Genomic DNA, 13,212 nt, shown 5'->3' with positions numbered 1-13,212 from the left:
AGCTTCAGAAAGACAAACTTCAGATCTCCAGGGACTTTGGGGGGTGGGAGAGGGGGGGCAGGGATAACCATGTGATTTAATTATAGATCAAAATCATGCCCAAAATAAAATGGTCTTACATGAAGCCAGATCACTTAAGTTAAAAAATTCCAGTATTTCTTCAGCATAGACTATTAGAGAAATCCTTATCCTGAGAATAAATAGCAATATAGAAGTGAAAGAAACTTAGTTTCAGTTAGTAATAAATTTTGGTGTGAAAAGAACCTGTGATGCAAAGGAATCTAGAATTTTTAGAATGCGTCAGAACAGTTCTAAGAGATGGCAATAAAAATTATGATATATATCTATCTCCAAGATAAAAGGCCATATAGATTTATACACTATGAACTGTGTAAAAATTTATATAGTCTAGAATCTAAAGATACGGCTTTAGGTTTATTGCAAGAATAGAGGAAATTTTTGGTTTCTGGAATACCTCAACAAAGATGTTATCCATAAGCTAAGGGATTTTCAGCAAATAGCAACATGAATTAGATCAAAACACTGATTGAAATGAAAAGAGTTAAGTTTGTGAATCCTAGGCTGATCAAGAACTTTGATGGGCAGAGGGAGAACTCCATTCATAAATGAGTAAAATATGAAAATCAAAAGTAATGCTACAAAATCACTGAACCTTTCAATGAACCAGTTTTTATGTAGGTCTGAAGATGGTATCTGTATCTGTGGAAGCCTAGTGGCTTCCACACTGGGTTGCTAATCACAGGATCAGTAGTTTTAACCCAATAGCCACTAGGCAGGATAAAGATGACACTTTCTGCTCCTGTGAAGATTTAGTCTCAGAAACCCAAAGCTACAGGTTTTACCGTTCTACAGTGTTAACAGACATCAGAATTGATTCTCCAGCAGTGAGTTTGAGTTTCTGAGTTTAACTTTCCAGAAGTCTGGGCTAGTCAACTTATACATCAAAACAGCAGCCTTTGGACTTAAATTACCGTATATACTCCTGTATAAGCTGAGTTTTTCAGCACAAAAAACGTGCTGAAAAACTGAGGTTCGGCTTATACACAGGTCAGTGGCATGAATGGGTATCATCTGGTCAAGCCCAACTAACAAAAGGAGGAAATCTCATGAAGCCTGACTTAAGAGTTAATAGCAAAGTGGGTTCAAGATGCATGGGAAGACATTCCAGAAAACATGGTGCGATGTGCCTTCCAGAAATGTAGTATTAGCAATGCTATGGATGAGTGAAGACTGCACTTTGTATGACAGCAGTGATGGTGATAACGGCAATCTCAGTGAGGACAGCGTCTATGATGACCTCACACCAGCTGAAGCTCTGGCACTGGGATACAGATGATGATGAGGAATACAGTTTTGAAGGATTTTAACTCTACATTTTAGCTTGGTTGCTGATTGAGCTTAGGGAATAGTACTCTTAACGCAGCATTGTTGATACCTTAACTGTTTTTATTGAACCTATTTTCCACCCACTGTGATGGTTTACTAATGTTAAATGACTTGCCCTTTTGTTTTTTATTTAAAATAAATATTTAAATACATTACCCCACTGATGTCTCAATTTTTAGTAATTTTATTTTCATTTGTTTTGATTACTGAAACTCACCAATAGCTTCTGCATTTTCCACCCTAGGCTTATACTCGAGTCAATCAGCTTTTCTAGTTTCCCAGGTAATAATTAGGTACCTCGGCTTATACTTGGGTTAGCTTATATTCAAGCATTTACGGTATGTTCCTTTTAAGAAGTCTTTGAGTTTTGGAAACAAAAATAAATCTGAAGGGGCAAGATTAGGGCTGTAGAGTAGAGGAGGTATGGTTTCCCAACAAATTCTCACAGGACAGCCCTGAAAGTGAGCAAGCATATTTGCAGTGATTGGGGGTGGGGATTTCTTGGTACAGTTTCCTGGCTTTTTCTCACCAATGCAATTTTTAATACTCCTTTAGCTTCATTCTAATAAACCCTTTTACTTTTAAGAAAGTTAACAATATTATCTCTCTAAAATAACCCCACCAACCCAGTATAACCCAACTATAGCCAAACTTTCTGAGCTGATCTGACTTGAATTTAACTAGTTCAGTAGATGGCCGCGATTGGGCCTTTCTGAAAGACAAGTGCATTACTGAAGGAGTTTGTCTGCCGCCACATTTAAATACGTTTCTGTTTGGAATAATTTCTAGCATGCCTGAACTGGAGCCTAAGTAGCAATATATATATAATATATATTATTTATATATGTATAATTTACCCTCATATTGCTGGATTTGATTATTAAAACTCTTCTCTTCAGAATGGCAAAACACTTGAAAAAATTTAAGAGCTGAGGGAAAACCTCTATTAGGGATCATTTCAAGACTATCATACTTGAAACCTGAAGACATCACCCTGTTAACTTAAAAATGCTTTAATTTTATGCAGTTTTGACCACAGATTATCTTCTAAGAGATAAACTCTAAAAGCAAGTTTTCTAACAATGTATTTGTGGTATCACTAAAACCACCTACACCAAACTATAAAGCCAACAAAGTATGGCTTAGGAAGATTTAAGTGTGGTTTATTCAAAATTTATTTTGGCTCCCTAAGTGAAAATGTGATCTCCCTATTGATAGATGTTTTTCAAAACTAATGGGGAAAAAAAATTCTCTTCTCCCTGACTTTCTATATAGAATATGTAGTTTATCATGTAAATTTTCAAGTACCTGAAAGAAGCACATCAAAGTAGCTTTAAGGCATGTCCATTTTGAAGGTGCTATCTTTATAGGGTACTTAAATAGTGCAAGGAAGGAAAACACACAGAGACATGAAATTAAGCTACCAAAATCAGGACTTTAAAGGAAGTCCTAAAACTCAGTGAGCGCCCTCTCTTATCTACGTCAAAATCAACCTCAGGGACCTCTCAAAGAAATCAGGAAACACAAAGAGCAAAGATCAAAACATCCAATAGATCAGTGGCCACCATAGACTTCTCTTTCTCCCATTTTAAAATCTGCCACGTAAAGAATCAAAACTTGTAACTCTGGGAATATTCATGAGTGCTGGGGATTGGATTGGGAGAGGCCTAAGTCTGGATCTATGTTTTGCCACTTAAAAGCTGTGTGACTCGAATTTTCAGAGCTTTAGTTTCCTTAATCCATTGAAAAGAGGAGGAAACCTTTCCTTACACATTGTTGAAAAGATCAAATGAAATTATATAAACACAGAGCCCTACAGAGTTATGTCTCGTTTGTATGTTTAATATAGGATTATAGTTTCTACATTATGCCATGAGAAAGTCAATTTTTGGTTAAGCATCTTAATAAATTCTAAATATCTCATCATGGAGGTAACATTGAGGCAAAGACCAGTACTTAAGGAAACAATATTTAAGCTTAGAGCTAGATACACTACACTATTTAGTACATTCCATTGAAAGAGTACTGAGGCTTCTGGGACCATGCTACTCCCCCTACTTCATCCATACACACAACTTTATCACAAAATCTTAATTAAAAGTCAATAATCGTTGGAAAGGACAAAGGAATGATTCCAGGAGACATACATCTATAGCTCAGAGACGATTGTGTTATCTAGTATTTCATATTTACAACAGGGAAATATCTACTATCTTGCTATTTTACATTAATGGTTTGCATTAAAGACGCTATTTCCTCATTAATGATGCCCAGCTGGCAATAAAGAACCCAGAGGTGCAAGGCTTTGATGTTAAGGATGTATGTCCTCTGGCTTGGTCACAATTCTCAATTGTTTGGCAGTTGGGCAATAGTGTAATGTGGCATTTATGAAAAAGAGCATGTAGTTCATCCCTTATTTTGTGATCTGATGTAGTTATCCTCCATTTTTGCATGACATCAATTTTTGCAGAACTACCTGATCTCTAGAACCTAGCCATGTCAGTAAATGAGGAATCGGTGTATTGTTTTAATTAACAAAAATTAAAGACAAAACCCCACCTCTACCAGTAATCATAAACTTTAAATAAAACCTAAGTTCCTTACTATCATGACACTTAAGTCCTTGACTCTGGTTCCTATCAAGATTAATTACATCACTTCCCAAGTCTGACTTATACGTAATCTTCACATAGTCATATAAACTGTCCTCTCCCTCTGCGGGGAAACCCATCCCCCCTTTTTCCCATCAGTGACCTACAGTAGTTGGTTACTCTCAAAAGAATGCAAGTGACAATAGTTTATTTCTGAAGATAGCAACTGGTGACTAGAGAACTGAGATGAGAAGCATTTCAATTTTCTCTTTGGTATATTCTGAACTGTATAAACTTGATACCTTTTATGTAATACATCAATGTTTAAATTAAACAAGTCAGTCTACCACTATCTCCCACCTCAGTCTCAATTGATGTCCCATATATTCCCACCAACACCTTATTCTCCATCACAAATCCATCAGACAATTCACATGTGATAATCATTTTCAGATAGTGGGAAATCTCAGATGGCAAGTTAGTTTATTTCTTACCTCTTAGAAAGCACAAAGAAAGTTGAGTGACATTAAAATATTTTCTTGAGAATTCAACCTCATTGAAAACTTCATTTTGTCACTAATTCTCTGGTGGTAGGAAAAGGAGTGTTAGCAAGAGAAAGGTTTAAGGTAAAGATAGCTGCTCTCCCCATGCAGCATTTCTAGTGTATGGACTCACAGAGACGGAGGCAGCTGATTAAGTCTCATTCTAATTTTTCCAATGAGGAAATATAGGAAGTTAAAGAACTTAATTAAAGGAAGGTAGGTTGTAGAAGAGCCAGGATAACATATTTGATATATTTCCTATTATATTATGACTCCATAGAAATGAGGAAAACCCTTTCCTCACACATTGTTGACAAGATCAAATGACACACCCCCAGGCAGAACTGGGGTTTTGGGAATCTGCTCAAGGGGAGTCCCTCTGGGACATGGGGGTACAGTGAATAGTATGACCCTTTGCTGGGCATGCCTACACAGTAGGGGATGCTGGGCCCCGTGAGGGTTTCCTGTACAGGCTCCAATAAAATTTCTTCCCTTTTTCTTAAAAAAAAAAATCAAATGAAATTATATAAGCACAGAGCCATACACAATTGTCTAGTTTATATGACTGCTCTACAGATTGGCCTTTATCATTATGGGTTGTTCACAAAGCACTTGCCTACTTCTATTCAATCCTCTCAAACTCTCCTAGAGCGATCCTCTTCTTTTTTTGAATGGGAGCAAAAGGCCGAGAAGGCTAAGTAACTAGCTCGACAACTGTATGGAGCAGTTGGGTTTCGGTCCAGGCATATTCAATATTCAACCCTGCTATCTGACACTCGTAAAATTAATACAAATTGAAACATGTTTAATTTATTTGCTGGAGTCCCCCTCTCCATTTTTGTTTTGTTTCCAAGGCCAAGTAGACCTTACACAAAGCAAGAATTTGTTTTGGTTTAGCATACAAAACTACTTGGTTAAAACAGGATTCTAATTCTACCCTAGAAACTAGTGGGCTTTCTCTTGAGTATTCCCAGATTAAACTACTCGTTATAGTAAATAATGCAGAGTCACAGTCCAAAATATTACAAAAACAATTTAAAAATACACTATTACATATAACTAATATGATTAAATACAAAGTCTCTCCTTTATAATGTTCTAATATTCCAGCAATATTCTATAGCCAAATTTTAGTGAAAGCTTCTGGGAAGAGGCTTTAAATGAAGTAACTTAACATTCATACTTCACTTTTTGACCAACCTCCTCTGATTATTGCAAATTAGCAAGACTTTTACTAATTGCACAGAGCCTTGGTGGTGTAATGGTTACATGCTGGGCTGCATGATACAAGTCAGCACTTCGAAGCCGCTCCATGGGAGAAAGATGTGGCTTTACAGTCTCAGAAAAACACAGGAGCAAATTCAATCCTGTCCTATAGGGTCCCACGAGTCAGAATTGACTCAATGTTTAAAAAAAAACCCAGAAACTTTAGCATAGTCCAGGTGAACAATGAAAAGTATTTTAACTCATTGATCTACATAGTTAGTTTTAAAAATTATCTTAAGTAGAAAGAAATAAAATGTTTATGTCTTATGGGGCCTTTAAATCTGAAATTAAGCAAGCAATCCAGAGCAGTATAGCTGAAATTTAATTCACTTAAAATTATGATAACTAATCATTAAGATTTTTAAAATTGAAAATCTGCCTGGCAGGCAGTTGCATTTAGCTAGAGAGGTACTGCTTTTGTAATGTCTCTTCTTCTCCATAAACAGTAATACAATTAAATAGTAAATATTATTCAACAAAGGAAATGTACTAGTCCAAAACAGAGGAAATAGACCACTCTTCTTTAAGAAGTGCTCATATTCCTTCTGAAATCACATTTCATGTCTTCTGTGTTTTCTTCTGTTTGAGCTGTCAGCCAGTCACCTCTTCTCCAATCCCTGACTTTTCATAAAGTCAAGATCCTTTACTACAACCCACTATTAGCCATCCCTCTACTAGGAATGAGACTCACTCTGGTTTTATGACCAAAGTGATAGATAGATGGGGTTGCTCTTTGTTACTGGAGAACAGGAGAGGCCATGCCAGCTTCCAATCTTTTCTGGTAGAGAGAAAGACTAAGCTCCCTTCCAAAAGTCTAAGTACCAGATTCATACACAGTTAACATGTTTCACTATTTCCCAATCAGTGCTATGAGAATTCTCAGTAATAGCACACTCAAAGGCTTAGATACCCACAAAATGGTAGGTAGTGTTTAATTTAGATTAATTATAATGTTGGAAGGACAAAATTACCTCCATAATTCAATAAAAAATGGAAGTTCCCAAGAAATACATATTCAAATAAAGAGGTTTCATTTCTAAAGACTATTACACTAAGACTTTCATACAACAGTGCTACATCCTTATAGATTTAATAGTAAAGTTAGAAGAATGTCTGAAACATTCCTTTCCAGCTCCTGGCATAATCTGCACAATCCTTCCTTTAAACTTCAAAAGACAAAAACATGAACAGAACTACATGTGACATGTACATCACATGTAAAAAAATATAGGCTTGCATTAACATGTACCAGGATATGCCACTTAACATTCACAATCTATAATACTTCATCAGTAGTCATTAACAAACTACACAAAACCATTAACAAGGTGTAAAGATATGTGCCTCTAAGGGATCCTTACAATCAGGTTTCAACAATTGTGAACTGCAGTTGACAGTTCACAATTGCTGCCATTCATTAGAGTTCCTGGAATGCAGGCTACAGAGTTCACACTGGTCAGCTATCTATGGAAAAAGATCAGCACTGTTCCTTTTCCAAAAAGGACATTAATGGTGTGCACCCCCCCCCCCACCTACAGAAAAGGAATGTGTTAAATAAATTTTGTAATGTTCACCCAATGAGTACCCATTTTTTCTGGGAGCTGTATTATTTTCAACTATCATTACATAATTCAGTTTACACAAAATCAATTTTAAGAGTATGACTTGTCCATAGCCTGCCTTTTCACAGAATGGCTAGAATGTTATCATATAAATATTATGGTCATTAATAAGATAAGGTCAATAGTGATGCTAACAGAAAAGAGCTTTAAGACATTTTCTTACTTTGTAACATGACCATCAGCCATTTTAAAGGTATTTGCAGATGAAATTCTTGAAATTATTAACTTTTTAATAAATGCAAATTATTCACAAGATAATTTTCTCTATCAACTTTAACAACCTCAATACCTTTTTTGTCAATCGCCCATATTCCTTCCCAAATAAACTTACCACTAATAATTACTTTTTAAAAGACTTAAAGCAATTATTTATAAACAACCATTATTTCCTATTTCCATAGAACCTGCACTTTGTCAACTGAATTATAAAGTTTATGCCAGAAATTATTCAAGACTTCTCACCTCAGTTTTACATTTGAATAACTGCAAGTAAAATGAAGTAGGATTTTCGTATTAGAAGCCTACCCCAAACCCCTTTAGCCAGAATTCACCTCTGCAATTAAAATGCCTAGAGAAGTGTGTTATTTAAGTACAAACATAAAACTTTAAAGGCTGTTGGGTGTTTTTTGTTCTAAAGACTACTTTTATTTAATGGATTTATTCCTTCACCAGGTGTGTTGGTCCAATGACAAAACAGTCAAATGTGTTAAGATTACATTTTAGAAAACTAGCATATGTTAAAAACCAGCAAATACAATAAAGAGATTAGGAAGGCACATTTGATGAGACACAGATTTTAGACCGGGGGCGGAGGAGCATCAAGGACCTGCACACACCTCCAAACCCCTGCCCTGAAATAATGGTTGCAATATGAACACTGATACAGTAGTATCTATGGTTCAAGTAATCACGTTTGGAGATTAAATTCTTGAAATTATTAACTCTTTTTAATAAAGAGGAGAAATAAATGCAATTCTGAGGTCAAGTCCTGAAGACTACAGCCCAGAGTTTCCATGTGTCAACAGATCTTTCTGGTTCCTGTCATTTCAGATGAAAGTTCTGGGGAAAAATAATTACATATACTGTAAATAGAGAGATGGGAAGGGAAAATAGTTTTCACTCATGGGTATGTATGCATGTAGGGAAGGCAGCCATCACTTCTGGCTGAGAGATGGAGGCAGTGCATAGGAGGCAGGGAGGTTATAAACAAATGGTTATTTGCCAAACCATCCCTCCAAAACTGGCTTCGGGTAGCTAGGTTAAGTGACATTCTAACCTAAATCTACATTTAGAGCATGCCCCTGTGTGGGAAAGGTGAAGTATGAAGGGGACTACAAAAGAAGTGAGGGTTTCTTCTGAGACTAGCTTGTGGAATCAGTTTCTTTACTTAGTCGTCTCATTCATATAAACAATCTCAGTGACTAGTTACCTCACTTATGGACTCGTGGTTTTCTAATTGTTCTTAAATGGTAGAAAGACTTCCATAAAGAAGTCACTTATAAAAAAAAAAAACACAAACCAAAACAACCAAACAAATTTTGGAAAGGCAGAGATGAATTGCAGTGAGCATTTCAAACCAACATTTTACAGTAGAGCAAGTGAAAAAACTTTAAAGAACCAGAAAAGGTTTTAATAGAGCTCACTATATTTTTCTACATACCAGTTATTCTAGAAATCCATAAAAATAGCTTTGACCTTTCATCACCATATCTAAAATTAACCTCTCTCAAAACAAAAACCCAGCAACTAAATGTCTGTAAAGTGTCTGAAACTTTCTCTGTAATTTTTAAAAGTCATTTTAAAGCTTTGTACCAAACGCAGTTTTAAACATTTGCTTACATAATATATGCCAATTTTTCTTAAAAATTCCCATTAGATTAAGCCAGAAGCAAAATTGACTGTGGTGGAATTGGTTTGACAATACACCAATTTTCCATGAACCACTGAGCTCATCCCGTACCTAGACGGAGTTGATTATTGGCATTTATTGAAATTACTCCACAGTTTTCACTACCGTGAAGTCTGTTTTCATGCTTCCCTTTCCAGAGCAAAGAGAAAAATGGAAGATCAGAACATCTGTCCAAAACACTTGGTAGCTTAAAAAAAAAAAAAATCAACCAACCAGAGAAGTCACTGGAAAGGCTGACCTTCTCCACCCTTGCAAAGGCTCCCAGCCACATGCCCTTCTTCCACGTTGGATCTGCCACTTCATCACTCTCTCGCCCAGTCCTTCCAGACACACTGGATCAGGTTCCTCGCAGGGTAGTTTTTCTAAGGCTTGCCTGGCTTTCCAGAATGGGAAACTTTTTAAAGTAATTTCCAGTCTCGGGCTCTTTGCTCACTGACAAAAACAGCAAAGTGCCACCAAGGCTCCAGTGTGATCTCCAAAAGAAGCAGTCTTGGGGAGCAGAACCTACTAGCTCTAAATTTTGAGGAGTAAGTAAAAACCATCTTTTTGAGTAAGCAATGTTTGAGCCGTCACCCCCCCCCTGTCGTTTTTTCAATTGTGACAAGCCGATTCTCTCCTACCCATCTGTACCTCACCAATCTGAAACGGGTACATTTGCCAAGTTTAATAACCACACACTCGATTTTGTGAAGGGGCTGAAATCTGGGAGGGGTGGGTGTGGGTGGAGGGGGGATCTGGATATCCCCAAGCCCCCAGTGTGGCCCAGCATCTTTAGCAAGCACTGAAAAGCGATCCGTCCATACCTGTCGTCATCGCCGTCCACGGGGATGGCTATGCTGAACACGGAGGTGGCCAGACTGTTCATGGGGGTGAGCTGCAGGGGGTTGGCCAGCGCGTCGGCGACGGGCGGCTTCACGGCAGGCTTGTGGTCAGCAAGGAGGGCGAGCGGCGGCTGAGGTAGGGGCTCGGATTTTCTTCGGGTGTCGTCCACTTGTCCGGACGCGGCTGCAGGCGGAGACTGGAACTGGCCCGGGCCGGGCTCGGCGGGCGGGAGGCTCGGCGGGGCGCTGGGGGGGCCGGCGTGCGGGCCCAGGCCGGCGCTCAGCGGCGCGGGGGCATTTGGCATAGTAACAGAAGCGGTGGGCACACCGGGCCCGCTGGGCGCGGGCGCAGCTGCAGGCACGTTTGGGACTCCGGGCACCGCGGCCAGAGGCCCGCCAGGCACGAGCGCCGCCGCAGCGCCGCCGCCCACCTGCGGGCCGGGGGCCCCGGCTTCGGCGGCCTGGGAGGACGCGCCCACCGGAAGGCTGGCGGCAGGGGCGCCGGCGGGCGCGGGCCCGGGCGGCGGCAGGCCGGCCACGTGCTGCTGCAGGTAGTCGCTCGGGCCAGCGGGCTGGCCGGGCAGCAAGTGCGCCGGCGCCATGGGAGGCTGCGGGTACGCAAACTGCTGCGGCGCTGAGGTGCCCGGAGGCGCCAGGACCACGTTCGCCGGCGGCAGCGCCGGGCCGCTGGGCCCCGCCGCGGGGGCCGCACCGGGCTGTGGGGTCGCCATCCTTGGCGCAGCGCCCGCGGGGAAAGGCGGGGGCAGCGCGCCGCTCGGAGCCAGAGCCCCACCTACGGGTGGAAGCAGCGGCGGCTGCCCGACCCCAAAACTGGGCGGTGGGGCGGGCGCGGGCTGGCTGGCTTTCTCCGCCGGGGGCAGCTGTGACACCGCAGACAAGGGGCTGTCAGTCCCGGAGTCGGCCCCGTGCGTCCCCTGCACGGCGGCCACCACCACCACCACCGACCCCCCGGTGGCGCCCAGGCCGCTGTCCCGCTCCGCGGGCTGGTCGAAGGTGCTGCTGTGTCGGATGCAGTCCCCCGAGCGGGTCAGGACGCTGCTGTCCGCGTCGCGCTCGTAGTACTCCATGCACGTCCACCGGCCGCGCCGGTACGGCTCCCCGCTGCCGTGGTCCAGCTTGATCACGCGGAAACGCGAACTACAGGTGGCGGGAGGCTGCGACGGCGCGGCGGGCCCCGGCCCGGGGGGCGGGCCCGCGGCCGAAGGGCCGCCCGGGGCCCCCACGCTCCGCGCCGAAACGGCTCCCCCTCCGTTGGGGGGCGCAGCCGCGGCGGCCGCCAGCTGCCCGTCCAAGAGCAGGTTGGGCGAGACGGTCCCGGGCGTCCCCGCCTCCCCGACGTTGTTGAGCGTCTCTTCGGAGGAGCTGCGCTCGCAGACCTCCTCGGGGCCGTAATCCGTGGTGCGGGAAACGTCGAAGATCTCCGAGGAGACGTCTTCCGTCCGGGACTCGTCGGGGTCGTCCAGGCTCTCGGTGTCCTCGGTGATGCTGGTGGCCACCTGGGCCGTGGTGACACTGGTAATCTGGAAGCAGCTTTTCTTCTTGGCCGGCATCTTAGACATGGTGAGCGAGGTGCCGGGCGCCGCGGCGCGCTCGCTCCTCTGGGAGCCCGCCGGAAGCCGGGCAGGGCCGAGCGCCGGCCCCGAAAGACAAAGTCCGAGGCCGCGGCCGCGCTGGGGTCTCCGCCCGTCGCCAACAGTCACGGGCTGCTCCGGCCGCCGGCCGCCCGCTGAGGCATCCTCCTCCCCCGTTTCCTTCGCAATGTCTGTCTCTCCGGGCCGGCCCCCGGCTCCCTCCGGCGGCGGCTCCGCCTTCCTTTGCGCCGCGACTCAGTCCCCTCAGTGGCGGCGAGAGCGCGAGCCTAGGGGCGGGCCGGTGGCTTCCTGCCCCCGCGTCCCGGGCGCCTGGGTCAGTCCAGCTCGGCGCTCGGCGCGGTCAGCAGGCCTTGGCTGGGGGTGGGAGTGGGAGGGCGAAGGGGCGGCGGCGGCGGCGTGAGGGGCGGTGCTGCCCCGCTCCGGCTCCTCAGGCCGGTGCCGGCGTCAGCTCCGGGCTCTCCGACGCGTAGCGGAGGGGGAGGAGTGGCGAGTCCCGAGCCCGGGATTCCGGATTCCGCCCGGAGCCGCCGGCCGGGAGCTGACGGAAGCTCCGAGAGCGGGCGGTGGGGGCTGCGGCCCTCCCTGCGCGGCTCTAGCCGGAGCTCAGCCCCAGAGACATGTTGACTGTCCCAGGCGGAAACCCGCTCCAGATAGGGGAGAGCGGGCCCGGCGCGGTCCTCCCCTCAGAGGGGGAGCCACCCCCGCGGGCGGCAGTCCTGGCCTTCCCTCGCGGCTCTGGAGTGAGGGGCGGCGGCGGACCACGGGCCAGCGAGCGGAGGTGCCTCGGTTGTGTGAGGTAGCGGCGGTGTCTTCTTCGCCCCTGTCCCCGGTGCTCTCGGCTCGCAAACCCTGGAGAAACTGAAATTCAAACTGCTGAAGCGGGCGGCTGCAGCTCCCTCCCCTCGACCAAGATGGGGCTGAAATGGCCGCGCCAAGGATGCTGGGAGGAGCAGCTAGCCCCGCCGGCCCCGCCGCCGCTGCCGACTAAAATGCCGCCGCTGCCGCAGCCACCGCCGGCGCCGCAGCTGCCGCCGTTCCCCGACGCGCGACGTCGTGACGTCACCGCCCCGCCCCTCCGGTTTCCAGCAGCGTTTCGCGTGGATGCTAGGGGGAGGGGGCGGGGCTTAAGGTTAAAAAGGGGAGAGGTTTCTTTATTCAAGGAAAAAAAATTTTAATGTTTGCATAGAAGGTTCTATAAGTGTCGAAGAGCTGGAGCTATTTTTAATTCCAAGACTTGGAGCATCTCCCCAAGGCTCTGAGCGAATATTTTTTTTGTCAGCCTGTTCCGAGACACCGGAACCTTGGAGGTCATGTGCCGTGTAATATTTAGCAAAATCTCAGTGAAACCAGGGCCATAGGAATGGGGGCTGGGATTGAGTGGGGAGAAAGAGGAAGCCGGCAAGAGCAATCGAATCCTTAAGCCTTCTCCTAAAGATAAATG

The 13,212-nt window shown here is 44.7% G+C and overlaps 1 protein-coding gene across 3 annotated transcripts in view; it reads right to left on the bottom strand.

Annotated features, from left to right (window-relative positions):
• Nucleotides 1-12,771, bottom strand: part of TSC22D2 (TSC22 domain family member 2) — a 50,136-nt gene extending 37,365 nt beyond the window's left edge. The window contains exon 1 of one of the 3 annotated variants that reach the window (XR_012785703.1): nt 10,141-12,771. Coding sequence is in view for 2 of the 3 variants with exons in the window: in XM_075555931.1 (XP_075412046.1) it covers nt 10,141-11,738 (1,598 nt within the window). In the remaining variant the exon portion in view is untranslated. The remainder of the gene's footprint in view (nt 1-10,140) is intronic. The other 2 variants (XM_075555931.1, XM_075555932.1) reach the window with 2 other exon arrangements.
• Nucleotides 12,772-13,212: the final 441 nt, after the last annotated feature.

The sequence above is a fragment of the Tenrec ecaudatus genome, chromosome 8 (assembly GCF_050624435.1).
Source record: "Tenrec ecaudatus isolate mTenEca1 chromosome 8, mTenEca1.hap1, whole genome shotgun sequence".
NCBI classification, from domain to species: Eukaryota; Metazoa; Chordata; class Mammalia; order Afrosoricida; family Tenrecidae; genus Tenrec; species Tenrec ecaudatus.
This window is presented reverse-complemented; position numbering and strand designations above follow the sequence as displayed.